Source organism: Nycticebus coucang, chromosome 7 (assembly GCF_027406575.1).
Source record: "Nycticebus coucang isolate mNycCou1 chromosome 7, mNycCou1.pri, whole genome shotgun sequence".
Classification (NCBI taxonomy): domain Eukaryota; kingdom Metazoa; phylum Chordata; class Mammalia; order Primates; family Lorisidae; genus Nycticebus; species Nycticebus coucang.
The window spans coordinates 116,320,898-116,333,761 of record NC_069786.1 but is presented as its reverse complement, the minus strand read 5'-3'; the positions used below and the strand labels follow the sequence as shown (position 1 = coordinate 116,333,761).

General features: G+C 54.1%; 1 protein-coding gene across 1 annotated transcript; it reads left to right on the top strand.

Annotated features, from left to right (window-relative positions):
• Positions 1-5,686: 5,686 nt before the first annotated feature.
• Positions 5,687-12,640, top strand: IHH (Indian hedgehog signaling molecule). The gene is made up of 3 exons (XM_053596550.1): positions 5,687-6,576; positions 8,970-9,231; positions 11,206-12,640. Exons 1-3 carry the CDS (start codon positions 6,265-6,267, stop codon positions 11,862-11,864), a joined length of 1,233 nt encoding a protein of 410 aa, XP_053452525.1. The 5' UTR covers positions 5,687-6,264; the 3' UTR covers positions 11,865-12,640.
• The last annotated feature ends 224 nt before the right edge of the window (positions 12,641-12,864 follow it).

The following is a 12,864-nucleotide window of genomic DNA, read 5'->3' as shown; positions in this document are numbered from 1 at the left end:
CCCTTGCAAGCACTGAACTTCAGTTTCCTCACTGGTAAAATTAAGATAATGGTGAGTTTTGAGTGAAGGTTTCATGAGATGGTATTAGGGTTTCCCCCCTTGTGTAGACCATCTGACTTGGCTTTTCATCATCCCTAGGGCCATTATCTTGCTTGTACAACTCCGCTTTCCTGAGTATCCTCTTCATTCCTTTCCCTCCTTCAGAACTGATCTCATTCAACAGGTCTAACCCAAGGCTAATTATTTCTTAATTCCATATTCTCCTAGACCAAATTCACTTTTGGCCTATCTAGTTTATAATGCATCATTCTGTAGTCATTTATAAGCGGCATTTGTGGTTTGTAATTGCCATTTACTTTCATGATTTATCATTAAGATTAAATAGTAAATTCCTTGAGGACAACAACTACATCTTCTCCTTTTCTGTTTGCATTCTCTATCCTTCTCTATCTAGCCTATTACACTAGATGCTCCCTAATAGAAAGATGTAGGGCCTCCTAATCACACATGGGGCACCCACACGGGAGCATCCTGATCTATCCCCCTGGACAGGTAATAAGAATCAGAGAACTGCTGCTACCCCTAAGTGAACCCAGCAGAGGTTAAAAAGCGAGTTATACTAATATTTGTACTTACAGCTTGTATTTTTTAGCCATCTCTAACAACCCCTGTGAGATAGGTGATATTTTCATTGTATGGATGAGAAAACTAAAGTTCAGAGAAGTCAAGTGATTTGCCTAAGGTCACACCAGTAGAAGGTAGCAAAGACAGTGTTCAGGCATGAGTCTGTCACCTCTAGGGCCATACTGAGTCACTGGAGGACATTCAACTAATTGCATTCCTGAAACTTGTCTGGTTGTGGCTTAGCACCCCTGGATTTAAAGCTGGATTGATCTGGTCAAGTGGCAGGATTAGGAGGAAAAAAGACTAGTTGACTATAGAAGAATAGATGTAGGCAGTGTGTATGTGTGTGTGAATGTATAAGTTATGTATTTATATATTTTTTTCACATATACAGGGTGGCCATAAAATTCATGTGCAATTTAAAATCTAAATTGGCCACCCTGTATATATGAATGAACTTTATGGCCACCCTGTATATACGAATTTAATACTTATCTACTATAAGTATACTATATTTATACTATAGTGTTAAATTAAGATTTACCAAAATTACTAACATGATAGTCCATTAAATATATGTTTAAATTATCAGGTTCTATGATGTGTTTTTCTGTTTCCAACTTTCACTTTTCTTTTCTTTCTTTCTTTTTTTTTGAGACAGAGCCTCAAGCTGTCACCCTGGGTAGAGTGCTGTGGTATCACAGCTCACAGCAACCTCCAAGTCCTGGGCTTAAAAAATTCTCTTACCTCAGCCTCCCAAATAGCTGGGACTATAGGCGCCCACCACAATGCCTGGATAGTTTTTGGTTGTAGTTGTCATTGTTGTTTGGCAGGCCTGGCCTGGATTCGAACCCACCAGCTCTGGTGTATATGGCTGGTGTCTTAGCTGCTTGAACTACAGGCACCGAGCCAACTTTCACTTTTCTAGAAAAAAAATTAATCATATTATCCAAAACAACAAATCTTCAAAATAGAGCTGGCCAAGGGGTAGAAGAGGTATAAAGGGGAGAAAAGGAAGTGATTTGTAGTAACAGGCCCAGGACTCAGATTTGAAGTGCCCTGATGAGGCTTGTTGCCGCAGCTTGCTCCTAATGATGGGATCAAGGGATGTCCCATGCCATTGAGGCCTTCAGAGTGGCACATGATCACTCTCCAGTTTTACTGCTGTCAAAGCCTAGCAATGATTGGAAAAAAAAAATATCCATGCTTCATTTGATGGATGTAAGGAACTGGCCTACATGTACTGAACAGCTAAGAACAAAGGTAGCCAACAAATGACCAAGGCACATAGGATCAGCTTGCATTAAAAGCTTTCAATCAGGGCGGCGCCTGTGGCTCAACGTGTAGGGCGCCGGTCCCATATGCCGGAGGTGGCGTGTTCAAGCCCAGCCCCGGCCAAAAAAAAAAAAAAAACAAAAAAAGCTTTCAATCACTGCTGTAGAAACTAGGCTGCTTCCAATCTCCACCCTCCTTTGCCCCTTCCTCCACTGAAGAATATTGGAATGGTGCTAATCTAATTTTGAGATTCAGATCTTGGAGCACCATTGTGCCCTGAGAAAAGAGTATAGTTTTGGAGTAAAAAAGCTCTGGGTTCAAATATTCACTGTGGAACTGGCGAGAGCCACTGTAGGCAAATTACTTTACTTCTAGAGGTTGGAATTGGAGATTTGTACAATGAGAATAATAATTGCAGTGCACAGAGGATTGTTGTGAAGATTTTACTTACTGTGTAAAGCACCTGGCACAGAGAAAAGACTTGATACATGCTAGTTTCCGTCTGCCTCTTCCCGTGTACACTCTGATCATTGCTCTAAAATTATCCTGGCAAAGGAGGGTCTAGTCTTGGTGAAACTAAATCTCAGCCAACAAGGTGGTGCTCTGCAGAGGCGCACCTGATGATAAGCTACAGCAGCCCTGGTAGCATATGTACTTCCTGTTTCACACAGATCAGATCTTTATCAGATTTGTATCCATTAGGAAAAGAGTTACAGTTTACTAGAGGAGAAATGAGAGGATGAATGGCAAAACTAATAAAATGGTTATATATTTTATAAATTAGAACTTCTCAGAGAACTTAAGGAAATTGTCTTCCACTTGGAGACTATTTATTTATTTATTTTGAGACAGAGTCTCAAGCTGTCACCCTGGGTAGAGTGCCGTGGCATCATAGCTCACAGCAACCTCCATTGACTCAAGCGATCCTTTTGCCTCAGTTTTTCTATTTTTAGTAGAGAGGGGTCTCACTTTTGCTCTGGCTGGTCTCAAACAATTGAGCTCAAGCTATCTACCCACCTCGGCCTCCTTGAGTGCTAGGATTACAGGAGTGAGCCACCCGCCCAGCCTCACTTGGAGACAATTTAATGGCCCTTCCAGACCATATATGTGGGTAATAAGTGGGATAATAGCCCTAATCAATTTCTAAAGCCAGAAAACGAGGAAAGGGGTTGAATTTGTGTTAGAGAGGGAAAGAGAAAGATTGAACTTAAGGCAAAACTTCTCTAGAAGATTATCATGAAACATTGGGATCGGTAACCTCAGTAGGCTATGGTATTTTCTGGTTTGGAGCTTTGTAGAAACAGAGAGCCCTTATTTGTCTAGTCTGGGAGTAGTACTGACCCAGCCCCAGAAATCTGAGGTAGGAGGAACATGAGGGAAAGGGGATGGAGAATATTGCAAGGATAGTTCATGAGCCCAGGAAAATAAAAGTTAAAACACTTGGAAAACTTTTAAGAAAAAGAAGCAGGCCAGGCGCAGTGGTTGATATCTGTAATCCTAGCAATCTGGGAGGCCAAGACTGGTGGATCCCTTGAGCTCACAAGTTTGAGACCATCGTGAGCAAGAGCAAGACCCCGTCTCTACTAAAGATCGAAAAACTGAGGCAAGAGGATCACTTGAGTCCAAGAGTTGGAGGTTGCTGTGAGCTATGTTGCCACAGAATTCTACCCAGGGTGACAGCTTGCGACTCCATCTCAAAAAAAAGAAAAGAAAAGAAAAGTAAAAGAAGCTGGGCGGGGCCTGTGGCTCAGTCGGTAAGGCGCCGGCCCCATATACCTAGGGTGGCGGGTTCAAACCCGGCCCTGGCTGAATTGCAACCAAAAAAATAGCCGGGCGTTGTGGCGGGCGCCTGTAGTCCCAGCTACTCGGGAGACTGAGGCAAGAGAATCACTTAAGCCCAGGAGTTGGAGGTTGCTGTGAGCTGTGTGATGCCACGGTACTCTACCCAGGGCCATAAAGTGAGACTCTGTCTCTACAAAAAAAAAAAAAGTAAAAGAAGCAACAATCTATGACTAAGAAACATAATCTGAATGCTAATGTAAGAAAGAACATGGGGAGCGTGGGGAAGAAGAGTGAGCAAACAGGAGGAAAGTGACAAGTGTCACTCCAGTCCTGGTGGAGCCATCCTAAATTTTCTTCTGTGGGCCTCAGTTTCCTTTTCTATAATACCAAGTGCTTGAATTAAACACTGAGTCTCTTCCAATCCTGCATTTGTGTGCACAAAACTGATCCTGAGAGAGTATAAGTAAATCTGTGAAAAGCTCCCTCAGCCACAAACACAGGGTGTGCTGATGGATGAGTCCTGCCTACAGAGAGGGGCTGATGAGTTTGCACTGCTGAAGGCTGGCACTGGGTCAGCCCCATGGACTTGAATCACTGCTTCTTGACCATGGCCAAGTTGCTTATCTTCTCTGAATTTGTAGAGAAGTTGTAAAATGTGTAAAATTTTACACATTTCTAAAATGTGTGTAGTAGTATAATAGCTCATTTGGCTATTGAATTTAAATTAGATAATATAAGTAGATAATATATAATAGTTCCCGTGTATCAGATATATAACCAATAAAATGGTACATAATGGCTCCGCGCCTGTGGCTCAAGCTGCTAAGGTGACAGCCACATACACCTGAGCTAGCGGGTATCCGGCCCGCCAAACAACAATGACAGCTGTAACTAAAAAAAAATAGCCGGGCTTTGCGGTGGGTGCCTGTGGGTCCAGCTAGTTGGGAGGCAGAGGCAAGAGAATTGCTTGAGTCCAGGAGTTGGAGGTTCCTGTGAGCTGTGATGCTGCAGCACTCTACCCAGGGCGACAGCTTGAGGCTCTGTCTCAGAAAAAAAAAAAGTACATACTATATTAACATTATTGGAATAATGAGAATTTTTTAAGGCTTTTTATTTCTCATCCTTTTATTTCTACTTTTATTGAGCTTATAGAATATATTGCAACCAAATCATATAGTTTGGTATTGTGGTGGTAATATTTTCTGTTTTTAACACACTTGCCTTTTCCTGTTTTGGCAGAATGGATCCCAATTTATTCAGTTTTCCTGACTGTCATGTTAAAATACATAACCGATGTTCACGTCTCTAATTACCTTTGCATATTCTCTGCCCTTTTAAATTTGTAATGTAGATCCTAGAGAGCTTTGACTCATCTGGGCATTTTTCTCAAGCTCCAGGTACTGAGATCTCTGCTGCCCCTCTTCACCGGGGCCAGTTGGGCTTCCTCTGTGTTCTGTAGGTGCCACCATTTCAGCCGCTCTTCTATGCCTCTTGGCCTATCCCTTTGCAACTTCATGTTGTTTGTTTTAACAGCCTTCCCACTTCGAAACCCCTATTTGACTCTTCGAAAGGCAGCGCTCCCCACTCCCAGTTTCACACCCACCAGGCCCAGGCCATGGGATGTGCACCGGAGTGGTACAGAAAGAACCCAGCTCCACGGAGCCGAGAGGACGCAGTTGCCTGGGCTAGGGTCCGGCGCCAGGTTATGAGCGGCCTCCTGCCTTTTGGTTTTGCTTCCCCGCAGGGGACACCGTAGGCGGCTGTGCGGTCCGGCCACTACCCCCCGCCCCTGGCGTCCGGCCGCGCCGTGGGTTGCGGTCTCCGTGGGGGTGGCAGCTCCCGCCTGGCGGGGCACCCCAGAGCCGTGAGGAGCCGGTAGGCGAGGCTAGGGCGGGGTGGGGCGCGTCCGGGCGGGGAGGGCAAACTCAGGCAGTGCTGGGGGCGCAGAGGGCAGCGGGCGGACGCGCGGCCGGTGAGCGAGCGGGACGAGGGCTGGCTAGTGCCGGGGCCGCCCGCCCGAGGGGGAGGAGGCTGTGCTGCCCTTGCTGCAGGTTCGCTGTCAAGCGCACAGGAGGCAGGGACATGGGTAGGGTGCGGTCTGAGCGGGGCCCGAGCCCGGATCTCTTCCATTTCCCCTCTCACTCGGCCCCGGGCTGCGCCGCAGACGGCAGCAGCTCCCGCTCCGCCCGAGCCGCCTGACCGCCGGGCCGGGGTGCTAACCGCGGGGCCCTGCAGCCCGCCGGCCCGGCCAGCCCAGCCCGGCGGCCCGCAGCCCCGCCGCCCGCCGCCCCCCGCCGCCGCCGCGTTGCCAAAACAAACGGGCCGGCCTATTTATTGGCGGCCGGCGGGCCCGGCAGCTCAGAGTCGAGGCGCCGAGGGGGACAACGCGCCGCCACCAGCCAGGGCCCCCGCTCCGCACCTGAGTCCCGCCGGCCCTGCGCCGCGCCGCGCCGCCCATGGCGCCCCCGCTTGGAGCCCCCAGGAGCCACCCGGACGCCTAAGCTCCTGCGGCGCTCCCGTCGACCCGCCCACCCGTCAGCCCACCAGGCGCCCTTGCCCGCCGCTCTCTCGGGCTCCCTGGCCATGTCTCCCGCCCGGCTCCGGCCCCGACTGCGGTTCTGCCTGCTCCTGCTGCTGCTGATGGTGCCGGCGGCGCGGGGCTGCGGGCCGGGCCGGGTGGTGGGCAGTCGCCGGCGTCCGCCGCGCAAACTCGTGCCGCTCGCCTACAAGCAGTTCAGCCCCAACGTGCCGGAGAAGACCCTGGGCGCCAGCGGGCGCTACGAAGGCAAGATCGCGCGCAGCTCGGAGCGCTTCAAGGAACTCACCCCCAACTACAATCCTGACATCATCTTCAAGGACGAGGAGAACACAGGCGCTGACCGCCTCATGACCCAGGTGAGCGCAATCCGCCCTCCCAGGCTCTGCAGCTGAAGCACTGCCACCTGTCCGGCCCTACCCGTCCCCCACCCCAGCATCTTCTCTGGACTACTTGGGCACGCCCTCTCGCACCTGCCTCTCTCGCCAAGATGGGCCGGCCAGGGGTCCCGGCGGGAGTGTCTGCATTCCCTAGCCCGCCGGTGACTGGGAGAAGAGCTTCTCGCTGCCAAGCCCTACATCCCAGCAGGTTGGCTACTGCTCCTCTGCCCCAGAGTGCTGGCAGCTCAGCCCAGACCCGGCCCCCGAAGGTACCTCGACCGGGCTGCCTACTCTTCCTCCGGGACCAACGCGGTCCCTCCTGGCCTAACCTGTACAACTGCGCCCTTTTCATTTTGAAGCCATTCTGCACCCCTGAGGCGAAGAAGCTTTGGGTACCGATGGCTCCCGTAGCCTTTTCTCCCTGCTGAGCTTTGGGTTCGATGTTCTGCCCCCTCCTGGAGCAGTGTCCCGGCTGGTTCTGGATTAAGGAACAGCAAGGAAGAGTTGAGCAGGGAGGCGGAGGTGGGAAAGGGAACCCGCCGAGCGAGCCCACACGTCTGTCCGGAGAGCCGAGTGGCGCGGCTGCGGTTAAAGGGTGGGGTACTAGGGCCTTCGGGCTCCGGGATTGAGCTTAGGGGATCCCTGGGCTTGCTGCGAGGACAGGAATGAGTGGAAGAGAAGGGCTGGGATGCCCAAAGGAGGCAGGGAGCAGAGCTGAAGCTAGTCTCTGCAGGCTCGGAGCAGGGCCCGTGCGCTCCGCCCAAGGCAAGGGCGCAAACTTCCTTCCCTGAAGCTGGGTTCGCCAGAGGAGAGACCTATGTCCGCTTCCACTGGGGTCTCCTGAGACTTCACCCGCAAGCAGGGAGTAGGTTCTCTAGGTCCATGAGGAAAAGCAGTTAGACCACGGCCCTCAGCATGCGCCCTGGCGCCGGGGCTGGCCGGCCGGTGTCCGGCCGAAGGTTGGCTGGTGGCCGGGCCCGGCCGGGCGCCGAGGAATGCAGATAAGGATCCGGGCCACGGGCTGGGCAATCATTGACAGCGCACGCCCGGGCTCTGGACTCGAAGAGGGAGGCGGTGAGGGAGAAAGGGGCGGGGAGCCGGCCTGCCAGGCGGACTAGGAGGGGGCTAGAAGCCTGACTGCAAGGGCCAGGAAGGAGCAGGCTGAGTTCCCGCCCTGTGCAGTGAGCGCCCCCAGCCATGCAGCATGCTGGGGAGGATCGACCTGGCCTTGGGTTGTAGCGGCTCTTGGCTCCTGGGAGGCTGAGTCCAAGGGTCTGTGGGGCCCGGGCTAAGCAGCGTGGGGGTAGGTTGAGAGATGGGCTGCCCACACTTGGCGGCGCCTCCTACTTCAAAGTCAAGGCCTGGTGGTAGGGCCCCTCCCCTGCACTCCAATGCCCCAGACCCTACGTCCCTTTGCCCGGTCGGCTGCGTGGTCCTTTGAGCTCTCAGGACCCAGGCATACGGGGAAGGTGGAAACCGTGAATGGCTGCCAGGCGGACTAGGAGCGTCCTTTCCCCGGGGCGCGCCTTCATGTGAGGAAGATCATGGAGCTGGCTGTCTGAGAACAGAAGCTCGGTTTCTCCCATCCCTTCCGGGACAGGAGCGACCCACTGGCGCAGAGGTGCTGAGGGTTCTGAAATTGTCAATTCAGTGTGAGAGCCCCGTGTCGCCCCTCGTCGGGAGGGCCCAGGCACTAGCCAACTAGCTTCTGGTTCCTGGGCAGCCTAATCTAAGGTGCGGGTGCGGCTGCGGGTTCGGGGCGGTTTGGGATCGTAAGGTTTCAGCAGAAACTCTCTGTGGCGCTGGAGAGACCCGGGCAGGCCTGGGATTCCCCTCCAATACACCCCGCCAGCCGACGCTGCTAGGGCGCTCTGCACCTGCCGCGCCTCCAGAGCCGGCAGTACCTGGGCCTCAGCCCTGAGGCTGCGGTGACACCTACTGGGCACCTCAGAGCTTGCACGCCTAGCAGGCTAGCCGCAGGCAGTTAGCTCCCCTATCATCTCCTCCCTCCTGGCTTTGGCGAGACCGAGGGACCAGGAGCTCAAAAGTCATAGCTCTATCTGGGCAAGGACTGATACCCTGAGTTGGGAAGGGAGAACACAGGATGGAAGGGGATCCTCTACCTTTACCAGGAGGGTGCCTCGATGCGACCTCCAGATTTGTGGCGCCACCGTGTGGTCCCCATTCTTGGGAGCGGTTAGACACTAGAATAGGAGGAAGCATGTTAGGGCCTTCTGTTCCTAAGAGAAAGGGACAGAACACCCTGCCCGGCTTTCCCACTCCACTGGGTGCCGTTGGACAGTTCGCAGGCAGGCTGCGCCTGCACCTGCACCTGCACCAGAGCCTTAATTTCACGCACATTCCTCTGGCAGCGTTGCAAGGACCGGCTGAACTCCCTGGCCATCTCAGTGATGAACCAGTGGCCCGGCGTGAAGCTGCGGGTGACCGAGGGTTGGGATGAGGACGGCCACCACTCGGAGGAGTCCCTACACTATGAGGGCCGTGCAGTGGACATCACCACGTCGGACCGCGACCGCAATAAGTATGGACTACTGGCACGCTTGGCAGTGGAGGCCGGCTTCGACTGGGTGTATTACGAGTCCAAGGCCCACGTGCATTGCTCGGTCAAGTCTGGTGAGCTGCCGCCGGGGGGCTGGGCCCGGGGCCGGGGCCGCAGGGCGTGGGCAGGCAGCTCGGTGCCGGCTGGGGCTGAGAAGGTGAAGAGGCCCGCCCAGGGATGGAGGCAGGGACCCCAGGGAAGAGGACGTCAGCGGCGCTCCCCGCAGCTACTCATGACTGCCTGCTCGTCCCACCTTGCTCAGTAGTGTCATGGGGGAGCCTAGCGAGATAGGTCCTGTCCTAGCACAGCTGGGTGCTGACCTGGCAGTCCACAGTCCACAGGAGGTGCAAGACAGAGCAAACTGGACAGATGGAGAAAGCCAGGCTGGCAGACATGCATCCCCACCCAGCCTGGTGCAGAACAAGGAGGGTGGTGGGGCCGGGGGCCAGGGTGTGCCCAGATTCCACCATGCCTGACCAGGAGCTCCAAGGTTCAGAACCCACCACCCAGCTGCAGGTCAGGCCTCCTGGGGCGCAGGCGTCCCCATCCTCTCCCTCCAGGGCCCTCAAGCTGGACATTTTGGGTCAAAGCCAGCCGTGAGAGCCAGAATAAAAAAAAAAAAGTGGACTCAATAAAGTGGATTTTCCCAGATTGGCCGCCTTGTTGATCACAATTGGCAGGCACTGGGGCCTCGCCCCCCCCTCAAGTCTTGTCAGTGTCCCTGTCGCCTACACTGAACCTGGTCATGGGTGCTTCAAATGTTTCCTGTGTGGGTCGCAGCCTGGCCCTCCTGGCTGCAGGCTCAGTCCTTCACACTGGTACCATGTAGTAGTCCCATGCACAGACCCGGCACACTGAGCCCAAGCCCGAATTTTGATATTCCTGATCTTAGCTGGGGTCCCTGGGTGATCCCACCCTAATCCAAAGCCACACCTTGGCCCCTCTGCTCAGCACACCCTCACCAACTGTGTCTACCTTAAGTCCCAGCCACCCTGCACCCGTGAACACCAGCTCAGGGCCAGATTCCAGGGTGGCCACTTCCATTCCTTAGTCCTGACCCTCAAACACTGTTTCCCATCCTCCCTGCTAATGCCATTGTGTCCCTGCACAAGGACCCAGCACTCAAACTGAAGATGATAACTGTATACTCCCCCAGATCCACCCCTGACCTGAGTGCTCACACTGAGGCTGCCCCAGAGGTCTGTATTTGCCCCATGGGCTGGCCCTCCTCTCTCTCTTTTTTTTTTTTTTTGTTCAGACAGAGTCTTACTTTATGGCCCTCGGTAGAGTGCCGTGGCCTCACACAGCTCACAGCAACCTCCAACTCCTGGGCTTAAGCGATTCTCTTGCCTCAGCCTCCTGAGTAGCTGGGACTACAGGCGCCCGCCACAACGCCCTGCTATTTTTTGGTTGCAGTTTGGCAGGGGCCTGGTTTGAACCCGCCACCCTCAGTATATGGGGCCGGCACCTTACCGACTGAGCCACAGGCGCCGCCCTCCTCCTCTCAATTCTGTGGATTGAAAGAGTCAGCTCCAGTGCAGAACTTGGGATATCAGACTGAGAGGACCGTGTTTTAGGAGCCTCTAAGCAAGGGGGTGAGAAATTCAGGACCTCTAGACCCAGAGGAGCTAAGAGGCTTCCCCTCTCCATGAGGCTGCAGCTTTCCTGTTGTCACATCACAGCCACCCACAGCCTGGCTCAGCTGAGCCCTGGCCTCTGACTTTTTCATAGCATTGTCAGGATGTGAACAAATGGGGGGCATCACCTAGGCCTTGGGAGAGCACTTTTTCTTCTACCCCCTGGGTCTTAAAACCCTGGTGTGCTGCTGTCACTGGCATAGGATTAGGCAGCAGAGAAGGGAGCAGGAGCTCATATTGGGCTTGGGATGGATTCAAGCCTGCACAGGAGGTGGAAGCCAGGCCAGGATATGGTGATGGGGACCTCTCTGGGAGCAAGAAGTTCTTTGGCTGGGCGGGCTGGCCAGGGGAGGATGCTGTGGTGGGAAGGCTGAACTCCACCTAACATCTTTGTGTCCCTTCTTCCCACAGAGCACTCAGCTGCAGCCAAGACAGGTGGATGCTTCCCTGCTGGAGCCCAGGTGCGCCTGGAGAGTGGGGCCCGTGTGGCCTTGTCAGCCTTGCAGCTGGGAGACCGGGTGCTGGTCATGGGGGAGGACGGGAACCCCACCTTCAGTGATGTGCTCATTTTCCTGGACCGTGAGCCCAACAAGCTGAGGGCCTTTCAGGTCATCGAGACTCAGGACCCCCCACGCCGCCTGGCACTCACGCCTGCCCACTTGCTCTTTATGGCTGACAACCACACAGAGCCAGCAGCCCACTTCCGGGCAACATTTGCCAGCCATGTGCAGCCTGGCCAGTATGTGCTGGTGGCCGGGGTGCCAGGCCTACAGCCTGCCCGAGTGGCAGCTGTCTCTACACATGTAGCCCTTGGAGCCTATGCCCCACTCACCAGGCATGGGACCCTGGTGGTAGAGGATGTGGTGGCTTCCTGCTTCGCAGCTGTGGCTGACCACCACCTGGCTCAGTTGGCCTTCTGGCCCCTGCGACTGTTTCACAGTTTGGCATGGGGCAGCTGGACCCCAGGTGAGGGTGTGCACTGGTACCCCCAGCTGCTCTACCGCCTGGGGCATCTCTTACTCGAAGAGGACAGCTTCCACCCGCTGGGCATGTCTGGGACAGGGAGTTGAAAGGATCCCACCACTGCCCTTCCAGAACTGCCATACTAGGTCCAGAGGCCTACCAGTCAGGCGGGTGCTGGCCCTGGAAGGGACCTGAGCTGTGGGTACTGGTTCCTGCCATCTCCTCCACCATGGAGACACACCATTGAGATTTGACTGGGCAATGCCAGCGTCCCTTCCCCCCATCTTGGTGTAGTGATAGAACTGCAGGCTGAGCTGGTGAGGGGGTAGTGATCTATCTATCCTTCTATTTTAAAGACCTTGAGGCTGACATGGAGGCTTCCAACCCAGCCAGCTCTCACTATAATTTTTCATACCCTGCCTCCCCTGATGGAGAGGGCCCATTCCATCTGTCTTAGGCCCCATTAGGTGGGCTTGCACCTCAGATGATGCTGCTAGATTCCCTGGGAGCCATCAGGGAGCTGGCTGGACTCAATGCTGCCCAGAACCAAGAAGGCTACAGGGGTGGGGCAGCCATCCTGACCCTCATGAAGTATTACCTTCCTCCCTGGCCACACTCCTCAAGATGCATCCAGAGACTGTTGCTGTCAGCAGCAAGAGTTCTGTGTTCCAGCCAATGTGACCATAAGGCCTGGTATTGGGGGTCCTTGCCACCACTGCCAAGGCTAAGCTCCCTTTTCTGCTGAACCTTGACCCCTACCTCCTCCTCCGGTCAGTCTCCCCCACCTTATTTATTGGCGCGGAGGGGGAAGCCCTATGGGAAAATTTGGGGGATGTTTTGGTCTTTTCTTCCTTTTGTAATAAAAATTATTTAAGTTGTTAGATCCGTAGAGTCTAGGATGCTGAGTGGGACAATACACAGATAGTTTGGAGCCATGGATTTGTGTGTCTAGGGGTTTGCTCCCCTCCTCAGTGAAGCTTGGTTCACCATGCTCTAAGGACAAAAAGCTTCAGTGTTTCCACCATCTCTGCAGGCTATTTCTCATCCAGGAGCACTGCAAAGTCCCCACAGAGAGCTGTGCTTTGCTCTGGGTAGGGCCTTTGCATA

Coding starts and splice junctions, on each gene's coding strand:
- IHH (XM_053596550.1), top strand. CDS start 6,265: ATGTCTCCCGCCCGGCTCCGGCCCCGACTGCGGTTCTGCCTGCTCCTG. Junction 6,577..8,969: donor CTGACCGCCTCATGACCCAG/GTGAGCGCAATC, acceptor TTCCTCTGGCAG/CGTTGCAAGGACCGGCTGAA. Junction 9,232..11,205: donor GCATTGCTCGGTCAAGTCTG/GTGAGCTGCCGC, acceptor TTCTTCCCACAG/AGCACTCAGCTGCAGCCAAG.